Consider the following 18,654-nt stretch of genomic DNA (forward strand, 5'->3'; position numbering starts at 1 on the left):
CTCCCCAGGTGTCTCCTTGGACTTGGGGGCCAGGAATGGCTGGGATCTTTTCCCAAACATGTAGGGCCAGTGGAAGGTGCAGGAGATCAGAATTCTCAGAAGCCTCGGGGGCTCTAGGAAGGCCCAAGGCATAAATTTCTCTGAATATGGAGACTAGAGAGGGGCTTTTCAGCCCCCATCCTGCCCAGAGGTCACTAGACTGTGTCGCCGAGGTAGGATTCACTGTAAATTACAGGGCAGGTATGATCTGGTCAAGCGAACCCTCTCATCCCCCATTCTGGGGCCGAGCAGGACCATTCCCACCTTCTCGGAACTCTCCCCAGTGCGAGACCCTCTCCTAAGTCCCCAGAACCCCCTTGAGATTTGGGAAGCAACTGAGGGTCTGCAAAGCTAAAGAGTTCTAGGGGACAGACTGGACCAAGTGTGTGTGTGCGTGCATGTGTGTGTGTGTAAAACACTACTTCTCCAGAGGATTCAACTGTGACTTGAGCCACTGTGAAACATGAGCTAAGCAGAGCCTTCTGTTCATCAGCACTGCTGGACTCTACCTCCCACATGGCTTTGCCCAGAGGGTGAGAGGAGGCAAACATACAGTCCAGATCTTCTGTTTCTCCAGGGACTCGACTGTGATCTTGAGTCTGGGAAGAAGGTCCTGAAGTCTCCATGGTTTTCCCTGGAAGAATAACAGTAAGTAATTAGAATAACAATAATAATTAATTTCACCTCAGTTAATCCCCTTAATGTGTAAACAGCTTGGCAAATAAAGAAGAAAAAGACAAACACCCAATATTCAAAAATACAAGAAAACAACTTATAAAAAAAGAATATACAATTAGGGAAATTTAAATAATGATCATCTTTTGATAATATTGGTAACTTATTTATTTTTTTAAAAAATAGACTTTAGTTGTTAGAGCAGTTTGAGGTTCACAGCACAATTGAGTGGATGGTACAGACAGAGATAACTAACATGCCCCCTGGCCCCAAACATGTATTTTTAGGTGTGATATTTATTTATTTATTTATTTATTTATTTATTTTATTAAAAAAAAAATTTTTTTTAACGTTTTATGTATTTTTGAGGCAGGGAGAGACAGAGCATGAACAGGGGAGGGTCAGAGAGAGGGAGACACAGAATCTGAAATAGGCTCCAGGCTCTGAGCTGTCAGCACAGAGCCCGACGCGGGGCTGGAACTCACGGACCGAGAGATCATGACCTGAGACGAAGTCGGCCGCTTAACCGACTGAGCCACCCAGGCGCCCCTAGGTGTGATATTTATATAAGGTTATATTGAGTTAAAGTGTCTGTAAATGTAAGGATAAATACTGAAATTTTTATGATAAAATTATATGATGTCTGGGACTTTCTTCAACATGATCTTATTGGGGGGTTGGAGGGTGTAGGTTGGAGTCCAAATAAACACGACCACGAGTTAATAGTTATCGGAGCTCTATCAAAATATAAATTGTGGTTATCTCTGAGTGGTGATATAATGTATTTTTCGTTTCTTATTTTTACTTTACATTTTCTAAATTTTTAACAGTATTGCTTTTGTTGTAATAAAATAGCCAAGAATCTTTCCTTAGTTAAAAATGTAATATGCCAATATCAGAATAGTATATATCAGTGTATATCAGTACTTAAGCCCTTTTACAAAGGGCTTCTCTGAGCCTGATCACAAACCAAAGTCAGGTAGGAGTTTGGCTTAATTGCTCCTCACATTTGAATTATAGTTTCTAGACAACAAAACTTCCCCAAATATTGTCTCCTTTGACTGTTACAATCACCCTTCAAGGTATTTTTATTACCCCTATCTTATAGAGGCACAGAACCCATATGAATACACCTCAAAACATTGGTCTGGGGCACAAAACTACTCAAAGGCCACTCTGGAGTCCGGCCCTGCTGGAATGCCTTTCCAGCATTTCCATGCATTTCCATGGAATTCCAGCATCCACGATTATGGTGACGGTAAGGGCAGGAAGCAGGCACTTGAAGGTGAAGAGCAAAGTTTGGAAATCTATCTCATCAGGACACTATACTCCATACTTTCCTGAAATTCTGAGAGGGAGCTAGAGGTAACTCTGGAGGGTGGCTTTCAGGTGAACGTACAAGAAGGCCATAACTGTGGCCTTGGAAAATCCAAACGGCTGACCAGAGTCAGCTAGTGCTCTCGGTGGGGAAGATATATGGAGAAGGGCCTCCCTACAAAGCCTTTATTTTAGCTGGGCACATGGCCACCCAGCTACGGACTATGTTCCCAGCATCCCTTGAAGCTAAGTGTGGCCATTTGACTACATTCCTGCCAATGGAATGTGTGTGGATGTGATACGTGTGGTGGTGTGACAGTAACTGTTTAATGGCTCTCCAGGAAAAAAAGTACATACGCATGCACACACACACACACACACACACATTTGTTATAAGTTTACTGATGTAAAAAATGCATAGCATACAGTTTACAAATAATAAAATATACAGTACTCTTTATTGCAAATCCCACACACCTGTAACTTCAGTGTGATTTGGAATTTCTTGCAAAACCTGCTATCAGTTTTTTATAAGTCCATCACCAGCAATAGTGTCAAAATCAAACTACTATAAGTTATTGATTACTATCAGTTTCAGCAAAAAAGTTGCCGACATGATTGATGAACGTGAATACTCCTAATGTAAATGTCAGCTGATATTTTCTTTCACATTAACGAGTAAGACAAAAGTGAAACAACCAAGGCATTCATTGTCACAGTTTGTCAGTGATATGAGCAACTTCTTTGCTGAATCGCATTAGTTTTCAAATTCCAGAAGACTATTTTCTCAACTTGTGCTATTTACAATGTAATGGCTGTAGGTGCAACCCAGTTTTAGGTTGAATCTGCATTATTAGTGTTTTCTTGATCACTTTCTAACATTTAGACCATCAACAAAACGAACCATCAAGCTCTGATTTGTAGAGGTGACTATTTTCTGTGGTGTAAATACTCCCACCATGACTGATTTCAAGCTACCAATATGAGGTCATGGAGTGCAGAGTCAGGAAGGGATGTACCATAGAACACATTATGTGGTGTTTCTACCCTATGAAAATCTACCTATGAAAATCTCAAGTGCCTAGGTAATAGCAGAAAGTAGTGAAATAAATTAGGAAGTCATACATTTTGAGCACGTATTAACTTTGTTTTTTAATATATTTTATTTAATTGTACATTTCTTTTTTTATTAAAACTTTTTATTCTTATTTTTTTAAATGTTTTTATTATTTATTTTGGAGACACAGAGAGAGCGAGAGAGAGAGAGAGAGAGAGAGAGAGACAGAATGTGAACTGGGGAGGGGCAGAGAGAGAGGGAGATACAGAACCCGAAGCAGGCTCTAGGCTCTGAGCTGTCAGCACAGAGCCCAACACGGGGCTTGAACTCACAAACCATGAGATCATGACCTGAGCCGAAGTTGGCCATCTAACCAACTGAGCCACCCAGGTGCCCCTAAAACATTCTTTTTTAAAAATGTTTATTTTTGAGAGAGACTGAAGAGGAGAGCAAGTGGGGAAGGGGCAGACAAAGAGGGAGACAGAGGATCCAAAGCGGGGTCGGCGCTGACAGCAGAAAGCCTGATGCAGGCCTCGAACTCATGAACAAAGAGATCATGACCTGAGCCGACATCGGATGCCCAAACGACTGAGCCACCCAGGTGCCCCTTAATTGTACATTTCTATAACTTAATAAAGGTTGGGCTTAATAATCAGCGTCCAAAGTTCCTAAAGATTTAACAATCTATGCTCACAGGTGATACAGCCTGGTGTCAGCTCCAGGCATACTTCTGCTTGCATTCTACTTCCTCTTTCCTGCTTTGCATATGCTGGAACTCAGACACCGGGTGGGGGTGGGGGGAAGTGAAACAATCTCCTTCATGCATAACAAGCCAATACCCCAGGGAATTCCTGAGCAAGAAGTCAAAAGGAAATCTAAGCCTGGAAAGGCCTCATGCCCCAGAGCCACCAGCCCATCCGAACCTGCCTCTGATCAGCTATGTGCACGGAAATAAACTTCTCTCTTATTTGAGCCTGTGATTTGGTCTATTTGTTACAGCAGCATTGCCTGTTGTGCAGGCTTCATTTGGAAGCCTCCCATATTTCTTCTCCCAGTTCAGAGGCTAAGCCCTCAACTTGGGGTAGATTCCCTACTCTCTGACCAGTTTAGATTAGGGTTACTAACCTCAACGCTCCTGACATTCAGCACCGATGATTCTTTGTATGTGCGAGGTGTTTAGCCTCCCGACTAGATGCCAGGAGCATCCCCCAACGAGTTGTTGTGATGGTCAAAAATGTCTCCAGATACTGCTCAATGTCCCCCGGGGGCAAAAGTCACCCCCACTTGAGAACCACTTGTATAGAGAATCTATTCTTTTTTAAAAATGTAATTGTGTTAAGATTTTTTATTGAGGTATAATTGGCATATAACATCATATCTGTTTCAGGTGTACAACATGATGATTCAATATTTGTATACATTGTGAAATGATCACCACAGTAAATCTAGTTACCATATGTTCCCATACAGAGTTACAAATTCTTTTTCTTATGATGAGAACTTTTAAGATCTATTCTTTTAGCAACTTTCAAATATGCACTACTGTATTATTAACCATAGTGACCATATTGTACATTACATCCCCAGGACTTATTTATTTTATTCCTGAAAGTTTGTACCTTTTGACTGACCATTTCAGCCATCCCCAGCCCCTGTCTCTGGAAATCACCAATCTGTTCCCTGTATCTATGAGTTTTGGGTTTTTACATGTATGTATGGTTGTTTTTAGTGCAGAATCTACTCTTTTTTTGAGAGAGAGAGAGAGAGAGAGAGAGAGAGACAGCGAGTGAGCAGGGGAGGGGAAGAGAGAAGGGGGAGACAGAGGATCCAAAGCAGGCTCTTTGCTGTCAGCAGAGAGCCCGATGTGGGGCTCAAACTCACAAACCATGAGGTCATGATCTGAGCTGAAGTCGGACGCTTAACTGACTGAGCCACCCAGGAGCCCTGGTACAGAATCTACTCTTAATCCACCACAAGACCTTGGCAAGGCAATATCCTTCCCTGTGCCTCAAAGGCAGGCCATCTGGGCCTGGATCCTATCAGACACTTCTAGTTATGGATCTTGGGCAAATTAATCTCTCGCTGTCGCAGTTTCCTCATCTGTAAAATGGGGACAATAATAGTGCTTCTCTCATAGTGTTGTTGCGAAAATGGCATGAATTAAAACACGTAAAGCATTTAGAACAATGCTTGGTATAAAGCAGGAGTGAAATAAATGCCAGCTGAGATGAAGTCAGGCCTCCAGACCTAGGCCATTCTTTCTTACTGTCAAAATTTGTATCTGACCTTCCAAGCACAGCTCAAATGCCACCTCCTTCATGAAGCCCTGTGCCAGTTGCTAGTACCTAACCAATCTCCAGCCTCCTTACCTCACTCCCTTAATCCTCCTCCCCTCAGCGCCCCTGAAGACAGCATTTGTATAGTGTATACAAGCAGACGGACCAGGGTCCAACCACATTCCTGTCACCTGTGCATGGGATGCCCTTGGGCAGACGGGTCCCCTTCTCTCAGCTCTAGTGATCTCAGTTGTGAACTGGTGACGGTAGAACCACAGGGAGGAAAGATGGCCAGGGCCTGCCCTTAGCAGGGCTCAGTGAATGTGAGTTTCCTCTTTTACAGACCTCCTATTACTCTCAACCATTCGGTGTCCAGCCCCAGGCCTGCCCATGCCCTGCCAAAGTAGTGTCTGACCTTCCAGGCACAGCTAAAATGTCACCTCCTTTATAAAGCCCTGTGCTAGTTGCCTAACCAGTCCTCATCCTCCCTACCCTACCCTACTCAGCCCTGCCCTTCTTTCTTGCTAACAAAACTGCAATTTTGTTCTTCCAGCTCCAGTTAGATACTTGTTTTCTCAACCTCCCTTGTATCTGGGAGTGGCCATGCGACCCAGTTTTGGCCGAGGAGAAGTGAGCAGGGGTTTGGCTGGGGTTCTGGGAAAGGTTTTGCTTCTCCTGACAAAAGAAACCAACAGTGCTGGTGCTGTGCCTTGGGTCTCCTTCCTTCCTTGAACATGAACCAGCTGAGCCACCCAGGAGCCCCTGTAGTCAGAATTTTTGATACACACTTCCCCTTTCCTATATCACATTTATGTTAATTGAGCACCTACTATGTGCTAGCATTGGGGATACATGGTGAACAAGTTACATCCCTGTCCTCAAGGAATTTTGTGGTAGACCAGGGGGCTGTGGGAGCCCAGGGGACAAATCAGACCAGAGTTAGTCAGGGAAGATTCCTGAAGGAGGGAATGCTGGGGTGAGTTTGGAAGGGCCAGAGGGAACAATGTGCAAAGGCATACAGGCAAGGGGCTTTGTCCCACATGGGAAACAGTTGCAGGAAACAACTCTAAAGAAGGAAGGGATTTGGGGGAGGCCCAGAGTGGACCTCCACCTTATCCCCAGGCATATTGCTCTCCTGAGCCTAGTCAATTCTGCCTCATACCAGACTCTTCTTCCTCAAGGGAGGGCACTTTGTTGCACAATTCCAGGGACCACTGTTCTTATTCACCTTCAGATCTCTCTGCTCAGGGCTCAGCAGAGGGTCTGACACACCCAGGGTGTGTCTCCTCCACTAGAGCTGGAACCCAGGGTGAAGGGAGAGACTAAGACTGCTTCATTTCTGTGTCACTGAACCCTACACAGGGCGTGGCTAAAGGAAAGATGTGATGATGATGATGGTGATGATGACGATGGCAACCATGACAACAAAGTACTTACTATCTGTCAGGCAACGATGTAAGCACGTCACACATGTTATCTCACGGAGTGCTCACCACGACTCTGTGAGGGCTCACGCTGGTTGCGTCCATTTTATTGATAAGAACACTGAGGCACAGGGAAACTAAGAAACTTTCTCAGGGCCATAACTAGTAAGTGGCTGAACAAAGTAGTTGCTTTGTCCACGATGGGAGATGGAAGGAGTGAGCTGCCACCTCTTCTCAGGCCCTTGTCATTAGCACCAGGAATGAAGCCACTAAGTCATGGGAGTGCTATGCAAATGATGCTGACATGGCTTGTAGTCAGCCACTGGTGGAGCCCCGAGCAGGGTCCTCATAGCCAAAGGAACTTCCTCCGGCACTTTGTCAGCTCAGCCATCAGAAGCAAGGGCAATGGAACTAATGGAACTGTCATGGAGGTTGGAACTGAGGCAGCCCTCTTTCTCCTTTTAACGTCCTTGCCCCATCCCTCCTCCACCCATATTTCTATTATGAGAAAGGATACATAGAATTAAAAAAAATTAAAGCTCGAGAATCCATGTGCAGGGCAATGCTTAACTCAAAAGGACAGCACTAATGGTAGAGCATCAGGCACTGGCAGAGGGATCGCTGGGACGGGCTTCTAAAAGGTCAAGTTCACAGTGTGTGACCTCCTTTGAAGCAAGATGGACCAAGGGGTGTTGAGACAGAAGTGAGGAAAGAAGAAAGCAGAGAGAGGAAAGAGAACATGGCATGTTCTCCAAGATCTCACTTCACGAGCGCAAGTCTTATTTTACACAGGAAGAAGCTGAGGTTCGGCCAGACAAGTGACTTGTCCAAGGTCGCCCAGCTGACCGGTGGACTCGAATCCAATCCCTGCTCCAGCTGAGAGCCTCCATTCCCTGATCCTGGTTAGAGGCCCCTAAAACCCCCTCTCGCAGGTAACCCCCTATCGGCGACTGAGCCTGCGAGGAATGCCTTTCTAGTGCTTTTCTCCAAAAAGGCCCAGCCCTGCTGAGTCATGGGTGATGCCAGGGCCTCTGCACCCACAGATCTTGCTAAACTGGATTTCCCCTTCAGTTCAGCCCCAAATTCCTAAGCTCCTGCTGTCACAAGGGCCTGGGCCCAGGCTGGGAGGGATACTAGGGGACACTGAGCCATGACAGCCTCACAGTGCCTTCCCTATGCAGCTCATTTGATCCTCATGCTAACCAGAAGGGAGGCAGAGAAGGGATTATTGTCCCATTTTACAGACGGAAAACTGAGACCCAAAAATGGAGGGAACTGTAAAAGGTTTTATGGCAACTCAGGGGCCAGGCTGGATCCAGAACCCTGACTCTGGATTCAGGAGCTGGTCCCCTTTCTCCGGTGCCCCGCCTTGGGGAGGGGGCCGGGGGTTGGGGGGTACCGAGTTGGATTTCAACAGGTGGTAAAAGGCAGAACGGGATAAAGGTTTATTAGAAGAAGCATGTGGCAGGAAGTTGAAGGGGTAGGAACCCCGTGAGGTTGGGGAAAATCATCCTGGGCCCTGAAGGTCAGGCTAATGGCCATTTTCCTGTAGGTAGACTGCAGCGTTGTGCCTAGAAGCCACAAACGCAGAGCCAGAGTTAAACAGGTCCCGGCCAGTAAAGGGAACTGGAAACAGAAACAGCAGCTGCTGCCCAAGGCGTGGACATGTGTCATTTTTGTCCACCTGGGACTGAAGCCCCTTCTTCTCGTGATTACACCAAGGGGGCAAGAATCTCCAGAATCTCCTTCGGGCTTCCCAAGCCACCCCAGACGGGCACACACCCTAAAATAAAGTGTATCCTGGTCTGGCAGACACAGCTCCAGGACAAGCATCTCCCAAACTGATCAACCTGCTCCCTAAGTTCCTTTGATATGGAAATTCTAGACGGGTCACTGCCCTGAACTCAGGTCAGACCATCAGCCTCTCTCTCTCTCTCTTTCTCTCTCTCTCAGGATTCTGACTTGTGATACAAACATAGTGGCTTAAAACAACACCAGTTTAGCATCTCACAGTCCTATAGGTGAGAAGTCCAACACAGGTCTCACTGGGCTAACAGCAAGGGGTCAGCAGGGCTGTGTTCCTTCCTGGAGGCCCTAGGAGAAAATAAATTTCCTTGCTGCTGCTTCTCCTCCCCAACCCCCCTTAATCTCCTTGCTTTATCCAGCTTCTAGAGGCCACCCACAGTCCTTGGCTTCTGGTGCCTTCTTCCATCTGCAAAGCGAGCACTGTCAGCTCAACTCCTCACCTTGCACCACGCTGACCTCTTCTGCCTCCCTCTTCCACTTTTTTTTTAATTTTAGAGAGAGAGAGGGAGAGAGAGAGAGAGAGAGAGAGAGAGTAGGGGAGAGGGCAGAAGGAGAGAGAATCTCAGTCAGGCTCCATGCTCAGTGTGGAGCCCAATTCAGGGCTCGATCCCATGACCCTACGGTCATGACCTGAGCCAAAATCAAGAGTCCGATGCTCAACCGACCGAACCACCCAGGTGCTCCCTCCCTCTTCCACTTTTAAGGATCCTCGTGTCAGTGTGACATTGGGCCCTCCCAGGTCATCGAGGATCATCTCCCTGTGCTAAGGTCAGCTGATGAGCATCCTTACTTCCATTCACAACATTAATTCTCCTTTGCCATGTAACCTAACTTAGCTCCCAGAGATTAGGATGCAGACATTTTGGGGGCTGTTAGTCAGCTTGCCACAGTCTCTAACCCCCAGTGCCCGCCACAACCTAGAGCCCTGCAGAGGCTGAGCCTCTTCCTTCCTAAACCAGGTTCCTTGTCTGACTCCACCATGCTCCTGGGCCCCCAAACTCCAGAGATAGGAAGGATGCCTCCAATATTTCCTTCCCAGCCAGGCAAAGCCCAAACTTGTCCCATTTTCCCATCAGGAGGGCCTGGCTTTTCTTCTTCTTTTTTTCAATGTTTATTTTTGAGATAGAGAGAGAAACGGAGCATGACCGAGGGAGGGGCAGAGAGAGAGGGAGACACAGAATCTGAAGCAAGCTCCAGGCTCTGAGTTGTCAGCACAGAGCCCAACGAGGGGTCCTCGAACTTCAAGGTCATGACCTGAGCTGAAGTCAGACTTGCTTAATCTAATCGCTTAATCAGCTGAGCCACCCAGGCGCCCCTAGGGCCTGGCTTTTCTGTTTCCATTGCCTCCCTCCCAAGAGATTTGATAAGGGGACTGAGGGCTTTGGAGTTGGTTGTAACTATGTTCTTATCCCTGTCCTTAGGTGCCTGGCTCCTCTCAGCCTCAGTTTCCCATCTATAAAATGGGGTATTAATATCTGTCTCTGAGAGTGTTGTGGGGATTAAATGATATTATGCCCACAACAAGCCTACCACACTGGCTTAATAAATAAATGAGAGTATCCTCTCCCTTTGTCCATGCTCAGTGTCTCCCAAATTTGGCTAATGATCCAATTTCCCCAGGAGCACTGTTGACAGGCAGAGTCCCAGAACTCTCTCCTTGGAAGGTTCTCATTCAGGGGGCTGGTGTTAGGAGCAAAGTTAGGGTTAGGATGTGGCTCAGGGAAGTCTGCATCGTTAACAAAGGCATCACATGCTAGGCAGAGTGTGGTCCACTCAGACTGCCAGAACCTCTCCCTAGTGTTAAAAAAATAGCCTCCCTGCCTGCCTCTGGCCTCATCCCTCCAAACGCATTGCCGGATTGCCCTGGGCTTCAGTTTCCCCATATCTAGAAGTTGGGATGCGCTCTATAAGGTTCTTCCAGCTTTGACATTCTAGAAAACCAGTCCGACCCTCCAGTTAACTTCTTCAAGATTCATCGAGTGAGCAAAGAACTTTGGGCCCCAGGGTTGATGTGACTTGCAGGAAAGCCCAGAAGAGCATGTTCTAATAATAAGATACATACAGTATCTTGTAGGGAACAGCAGCCCCTTGAAATACTCCAGGTAAAAAGGGGATTTTGTAGTCAGAGAAGTTTGGGCAACACTATTTTTCATAGCCCTCATCTAGGAGCTCCACAATGTGCAATTGAATATTAAAGGCTCTGAAAAGGCCTGCAGGAGTGAAAGCTCTTTTGCCCTATTAAATCCAACCCTTCCCCAAACTATGCAAGAGCATTGTCCTTTTCCCCAGAATGTCATTCAATGTCTTTTGGCACAGCTTTGGGAAATGCCATCTGATTCAATCCCTGACATGCCCAGGGTCAGCCTTTCCATCCTGAAGTCCAGGCCTGGGCCCTGTCGCTGCCCACTTTGGACAGTGCCAATTCCCAAGTCCAGAGTTCCTCCATTCCTCCATCGGGATAGTTGGAGAAGGCAATGAATCAGAAACAGACCCTCAGAAGCCAGGGGCAGAGCTTATCAGCAGTTTTGGGATCCCAAGGTGTGGGGTGGTCAATCCTCTCAGCAGTCCCAGGGCAGGGGCTGGGAGAGGAAACTGAGTCAGCTCTCATGAGACCAAGAGCCTGGTCCTGGCCCTGCCCCCAACACATTCTGTGCCCTCGGGTACATCACTTCCCCCCTGTAGGTTGTTTTTCTCATCTACAAGAGAGAATAATGTGTTATTCACATTTTGGAGCTCGTATGGGGTTGTAGATAGGAAAGTTCATGACAAAATTATCATGCCCTTAGCCAGGACATTATACTGAGGGTATCTTGATTAAGTCACTGCAGCAAAGGGGTCTGACAGAGCCCACTCAGGTCATGCTTCATCACTTTGCTCCCAGCTCTGTGACTTTGGGTAAATCACTTTACCTCTCTGAGCTTCAGTTTCCCTGTCTGTAAAATGGGGATCAGTGTCACTGTCCTGCAGGGTTGCTGGGAGCATTGAGATGAAAAGAACGCTAATTCTGAGCTCCCTGGGAATAAAAATCATGTTTTTCTTGCTCTCTACTATATTCTAGCCCCTGGCTTAGACAAAGGGCTTCATAAAAAGAAGTCATAAAATACTAAATTTAAGAGCTTAAAGAAATGGTAGGCTGGCAAAGTTTCTTTAGCATCTCCTTCTTTCTTTTATATTACTTGTTCACACTCCTTTTTCTTCGTTCAGCACCCTCCCCCTTCCTGCCCCAGGCTCACCTTACCCACCCCAGCTCCCCAGGTTTGGCCGTCTCTCCCTTTCTCCAAGCTAGAATCCCACAGAATTGTAGCCGAGAGACCAAAACCGAGGCCCTTAAAAGGAAAGGGACTTGCCCAAGGTCACACAGTGGGGCATCTGGCTATGAACTCAGATCTGAGTCTGAAGTCTAAGCACGGAGGGAACCTCACAGAGGAAGAAGGAAGACGCCGCAGCATGCACCTCTTCCACCATCTTGTCCCAAGTCCATCCGGGCAGTTTAGTGGTGGGACGACAAGCCGTGCTGCCCAGCCAGCTGACCACAGCCAGACAGACCTGTCATGAATCTAGGGGACTCTTTTGGCCACAGCATACCCAACAAAGCAGCCAGGGCCTAAGGTTGCCTCTGAGCAGTGCAGGGTGGCACTAAGGCTAAAACGCGACAACATCAAGTGTGCAGAAAGAAGGTGGGTGAGCCCAGCTTAGAGGATGTTCATAGAGAAAGACCTAGGATTTTTAAAAGACCCTCTGAAAGGTAAATAAATGTTAGCACAAGCATCTAACTTGATGTTTAGCACACAGTAAGTTCATAATCAATGTTTGTTGAAGTGTAGTATGAGCCAACAAGGTGATAGAGCTACAGAGCCAAGCTAACACAGTCTTAGGTCACATTAACAGAAGCACAGAGCCTAAAATGAAGAAGGTGACCCATATCTCACCATCTCCCATCCTAGGTTCAATTCTAGGTTTTGAACAGAATAGAGTCTGGACAAACAGAGATAATCCAGGTGATGTGGGGGGGTATTAAGATCAGACCCACGAGAAGTGGGTGGAGGAGCAGGGCACTACTCTGGGTGGTCATGAGCACCCTGCCAGGAGAGGTGGCAAGCTGAGGAATGGCAGAGGTTGGCTTAGATGTCCTTAGCTCAGAACCTATTAGTCTTTCAAATTATAATCTCAGTCTATGTCTCTCTACTTAACTTTTGACTAAAGACAGTTAAACAGTATATAGTTCAACCTTGATGTGCACCCCCAGCTGTATACCAGATACTGAACATCGTGTCTACTAAGGGGGAGGTTCCCAGGGCCAGCGGGAAGCTGTGGCCTTGTCTTTCGTTTCTCTACATTCAGCCTACTGCCATACATTGTGGTGCCAGGTTGGATAGATCTGAACAATGCATTTTAAGCAAATCAGCCTCCACGGAATGGACAAATGGCTTCAAAGAGCCCTGCAGAGAAACTGAGGATGGAGATAACGCCAATCGAGAAAATACAAGCAGGCAGCAGGAAAAGTGCGGGACAGACTGCTGGCCGCTCAAGTCTTACGTCAGCCACCTTACCAACTGAAAACAACAATGAATGGGATCTCATACGCTCAGTATATTGCCGACTGACATAAGAACAGAAAAACTACTCTAGAGTTGGACTCCCATCCACTATTGTCCGTGATTAATTTCACTCTAAGTGTATATTGGGCCTTTAGACATTAGTCAATCATCACGTACTTGTATGTAATTTCTAAGTCAGTAAATATGTATCTGTTGGGGGTGCCTAAAGCATTTTTCTGGAGAAGCGTATGCAATCAAAAAGTGTGACAACCACGGCTCCAGATCCTTAAACCCAGTGAGACACTAGGGGACACTGCTCCCTGTTTGGGTTATGGGGTTGAATCAGATTTGTTTCAGATTTAGGAACAAAGAAAAATTAGGGGGGGCGGTGTAGCCCCCAGTAAAAATTTTAGAGCCCCTCCCCGCCCCAGTGTTTGCAGATTAATGCGAAGAAACCAAAAACTCTGAAAAGGTTTTCCCCAGCTCTGACTTTCCAAGGTGGGTGCCTATTTAAACAGCCAGAGCCAGGGGTGTCTGGGTGGCTCAGTCGGTTAAGCATTTGACTCTTGATTTCAGTTCAGGTCATGATCTCACAGTCATGAGACTGAGCCCCTACATTGGACTCTGCACTGAGCTCTGAACACTGAACGTGGACCTGCTTAAGATTCTTTCTCTCCCTTGGGACACCTGGGTGGCTCAGTCGATTAGGCATCCAGTTAGGTGTCCATCTCATGGTTTGTGGGTTTGAGCCCCATGTTTGGCTCTGGGCTGACAGCTCAGAGCCTAGAGCCTACTTCGGATTCTGGGTCTCCCCCTCTCTCTGTCCCTCCCCTGTTCATGCTTTCTCTCTGTCTCTCTGTCTCTCTGTCTCTGTCTCTCTCTCTCTCTCAGAAATAAACATTAAAAAAAATTTTTTAAAGATTCTTTTTCTCCCTCTTCCTCTGCCCCTCCCTCTCCACCTCCACTCCTCCCTCCCCTTGCACATACTTTCTCTCTCTCTCTCTCTCTCTCTCTCTCTCTCAAATAAATAACTAGATATCTAGGTAAATAGATAAAAACAGCCAAAGCCAATCCAGCCTCCTTTCTCATTCTGTCATCTTAGTTTCACTGTCTGTCTCCTCTCTCTCTTTTCCATCTTTTTTCCTGTTTCTCTCTTTCCCCCTCTCCCGCCCCTCACACATGCAATTGGCAACAGTGAACACCAGAAAGCAGTCATCCAGAGTGAGAGAAGGAGCTTGCTTGCTCATGAATGTCGGACAGACCTGGATTCAGTTCCCACCATCCCACCACTGAACTGAGATCCCTTCCACTGACTGAGATCACTGCATACCACATTCATTCTCAGAGCCTCAGAAACCTCCCTTGGAAAAACAGGCATGCTTACCACTCAAAAATAAAATGACAACCTCATTTTAAAATCGTCAAAAAGGGGGCGCCTGGGTGGCGCAGTCGGTTAAGCGTCCGACTTCAACCAGGTCACGATCTCGCGGTCCGTGAGTTCGAGCCCCGCGTCAGGCTCTGGGCTGATGGCTCGGAGCCTGGAGCCTGTTTCCGATTCTGTGCCTCCCTCTCTCTCTGCCCCTCCCCCGTTCATGCTCTGTCTCTCTCTGTCCCAAAAATAAATAAAAACGTTGAAAAAAAAATTAAAAAAAAAAATCGTCAAAAGGGGGCACCTGGGTGACTCAGTCCGTTAAGCTTCTGACTCTTGGTTCCTGCTCAGGTCAGGATCTCACGGTTAGTGAGTTCGAGCCCCAGGTCTGGCTCTGTGCTGGCAGCGCAGAGCCTGCTTGGGATTCTCTGTCTCCCGTTCTTTCTCTCCACTCCTCTCCCGCTTGTGCTCTCTCTCCCTCTCTCTCAAAATAAATAAATAAACTTAGAAAAGATTTAATTTAAAATAAAATTGTCAGAGGATTTGAACAGACATTTCTCTAAAGAAATGGTCAGTAGTACTCGGAATGCCGTTCCACATGTCATCAATACAGAAATGTAAATCAAATCCACAATGAGAGGTGCACCTGGCTGGCTCAGTTGGAAGAGCTGAAGACTGTTGATCTCAGGGTTGTGAGTTTGAGCCCTACATTGGGTGTAGAGAATACCGAAATACATAAAACTTAAACAAAACAAAACCACAGTGAGATCTCACTTCATACCCTCTAGGATGGCTACAATAAGAAGTCCAGATAATAACAAATGCTGGTAAGGGTGTGGAAAATTTGGAGCCTTCGTGTAGAGTTGGTGGGATTGTAACAAAAACTTGTACACGAATGGCCACAGCAGTTTTATTCACAACAGTCACAAAGCGGAAACAACCCATCAACTGATGAATGAAGAAACAAAACGTGATATGATCACACAACGCCATTCAACCACAAAGAGGAATGAAGGACTGATGACGTGTGACAGCAAGGATAAACCTTGAAAACGTGATGCTAAGTGAAAAAAGCCAGTCAGAAAGGATCACTTATTGTATGATTCCACTTAAATAATATGCCCAGAATGAGCAAATCCATAGAGATCATCCACAAAGTAGGCGAGTGGTTGCCAGAGGAAGGAGGAAATGCGGGTTAACTGCTAAAGGGTATGGGGTTTATTTGGGGATGATAAAAATTCTAAATTCTAAATTAGATATAAGTGGTGGTGGTTGCATAACTCTGTGAATATACTAAAAATCACTGACTTGTACACTTTAAAAGGGAACTTGATGGCATGTGAATAATGTCTCAATAAAGTTGTTACTAAAGAAAAAAAGAGGACTTCTCACACGGGTTGCTGTTAAGAGTGAAATAAGGCCTCTGGCAGCACCATGCCCAGTACATCCCTGGTGTGGAACCAGTGCGTGAAAGAGATCTCTCTGAAACGGTAGCCTGGAGAGGATTTCAAAGCACAGGTACCCTAGCATTTTAGAGGGCTACACTAGCCGAGTTCTAGGAGTTTCAGAGACAGGGGGAGGGGGTGGGGGGAGGTCCCATTATGTATAGATCTCCATGGTTTGGACCCCAAACAAAACACACCACACACTTCCCTTACACACACTCCTGACTCAACTTTTCTGGCAATTTCTAAACAAAGCAGTATAAAATAATAAGCACATGACTGTCATCTTTCTAGTCGCCCTTAAAAAGAAAATGGATTGGGCCTCCAGCCGGAAGGCTGTCTCTGAGGAGGGGCTGGGATGCTCCCAGCAGAGGGGGCTCCAGACACTGGAGGGGCAAGTGGGGGGGAGGCGAGACTGGGGTGGGTGGGGCTCCCTCCAGGCCAAGCCACCTGGGTGGGCCTCTCTGACGGGAGCAGGCCTCTCCTCCCCCAAGGCCTGGCTCTGCCTGTTCAGCATTTTCTCCCCAAAGGTGCCTTTGAGCCCAAGGCAGAGGACTGGCCTCCTCACCCTCTCCAGTCTACTGGGCCTGGCCAGAGGACCCAGGGTGCCTCCGAAGGAAGTGTCTAGAGAGCAGCTGCCTTCACCTGCTGGCAAAGCACAGAGACCGGGATGCTTTGGGGGGAAACATCTTTGTTCTCCCAAGTGTTTGGTTCCACAAGGGCAGAGTGGGCGAAGCCTTTAGAGATCTAGTCTGGACGTTCGTTTCACAAATGGGGTAATTGAGGCTCAAAGGCACCAAGGGGTTTTTGAAGGTCCTGCAGCAAGTGAGCAACAGAATCAGGAGTCAGTCACCTGCTACGGGCTGGCTGAAGCCTCAAAACAACCCAGGGAGGTGAATATTTGTCATCCTCCCCCGATACCTCCAGAGATGGAGACGGAGGCACTCACCCAGCTAGGAAGGCATGGAGCTGGGGTTCAAGTCCAGGCCCACCTAGGAACCACAACAGGTCAGCCGGTGGAAGAGGCTGTTCTGAAAACTAACCTTTCACCCTGCCCCTCACCCAGCACATGTCCCATTACCTGTGGTCGGGAGGCCTGTGTTGGCTGCAAGGAGAGCAGTGTGTGGACTGTGCCGATGCCAGGCTGGGCAGGGGAAGAGGGAGGCAGGAGAGGCCAGGCCACACCCCAGTGACAGGGAGGGGGCGGGGCATGAGTTGCCCTGGGCCCCACTCACTCACCAGGGTGGCATTCCTTCCTGCTGGTGCTATCAGGGGGCCCAGGCCTTTCTGTCTGACTTGAGTCTTGCTCATGACACCCCAGGCACAGCAGATGGAGCAGCCAAACCCCCAAACCCACCCCCTGGGCATGGCCATGACTGCTGACTCAGGAGGCAGTGATGTAGGGGGTAGTTGCACTGCCGTTGGCTGGGCCAAGCTCTGGGCAGGAAGGAGGTGGGGTGTGTCCCAGATCCCACCTCCACCTCAAGGGTGAGATTGACTCAGGATGCAGCCATGTGGGCCAACCCGATGCTTTCCCAAGGGGTGAGGTTGGGCAGGCAGCAGGACAGGAGGCCCGGGGTTCAGAGGACTGGGGGTCTCCTGTGAATGGGACTGGCAGTGCCCTCTCCTGGTGAGGAAACTGGGCCAAGGCTAGAATATCCACTGCTGTGTGCAGACAGGAAAACACAGGTCCCACGGGGGTGAGGGGTGGGGCCTGACCTCCTACACTGAGGCCAAGAGTAACCCCAGCTCAGCCTGCCTCTGCCTCTTACTCACTTATTGAACACTTTGGAAACAGGATAGTAAACAAGTCCTACACTGCCCAGGGGAGCACCCAGGCCAGATAGAGACAGGCCATGACAGGCCCCATGAGGGCACAGCCCAGGGAGCTGTGGGTTCCCAGGAGGGCTTCCTGGAAGAGGAGTCATTTCAATGCTAAGCTCAGGCCAAAATCTCAGAGTCATCCTTGACTCTTTGCTCTCTCATACTCTGTCTGACATACCTGGAAAACCCTGTTGGCCCCACCTTCAACATATCCCAAATCCAGCCTCCTCTCTCTACTTCCATGGCAGCCACCCTGGTCCAGGCAACATGATCCCTAGTCTCTTTGCTCCTGCCTTTAGCCCAGTGGCTGTCCTAATTGTGACAACCAGAGGGATCCAGTTAAAAACCAAGTCAGCTCATGTCCCTCCTCAGCTAAGCACCCTCCCAGGACCCCCACCTCATTCAGGATGAAACTCAAATTCTTGGGGCACTTGGGTGACTCAGTCAGTTAAGTGCCCAACTCTTGATCTAGGCTCAGGTCATGATCTCACTGTTTGTGGGATTGAGCCCTGTGTTGGACTCTGTGCTGATAGAGCAGAGTCGGCTTGGGATTCTCTCTTTCCCATTCTCTCTGCCCCTCCCCCACTCTCTCGCATTCTCTTGCTCTCTCAAAATAAACAAATAAACTTAAAAAACAAAAAACAAAAAACAACTCAAGTACTTACACAGCCCTCCACCATCTAAAACCCACCTCTTGCTCTCTCTGACTTTAATTTCAATGACCTCTCTCACTCTGCCCAGCTACACTAAACTGTGCCCCAAACACTCCAGTTAGGTTCCACCCTCAGGGCCTTTGCACTGGCTGTTCCCTCTTCCTCAAATGCTTTTTCCTAGCTCCTTTCCTCACTTCTTCAGGTATCTACTCAAATGTCACCTTCTCCAAG

General features: G+C 47.6%; 1 protein-coding gene across 4 annotated transcripts in view; it reads right to left on the bottom strand.

Annotated features, from left to right (window-relative positions):
• Positions 1-17,124, bottom strand: part of TMEM40 (transmembrane protein 40) — a 33,155-nt gene extending 16,031 nt beyond the window's left edge. For 3 of the 4 annotated variants that reach the window (XM_049641013.1, XM_049641012.1, XM_049641011.1), the window contains exons 1-2: positions 17,028-17,099; positions 593-673 (exon numbers count right to left, since the gene is read on the bottom strand). In XM_049641013.1, the coding sequence (XP_049496970.1) occupies positions 593-665 (73 nt within the window). In that variant the 5' untranslated portion in view covers positions 666-673; positions 17,028-17,099. Of the gene's footprint in view, positions 1-592; positions 674-17,027 lie in introns of all 4 variants that reach the window. The other variant, XM_049641014.1, reaches the window with a different exon arrangement.
• Positions 17,125-18,654: the final 1,530 nt, after the last annotated feature.

This window comes from Panthera uncia, chromosome A2, assembly GCF_023721935.1.
Source record: "Panthera uncia isolate 11264 chromosome A2, Puncia_PCG_1.0, whole genome shotgun sequence".
Lineage (NCBI taxonomy): Eukaryota > Metazoa > Chordata > Mammalia > Carnivora > Felidae > Panthera > Panthera uncia.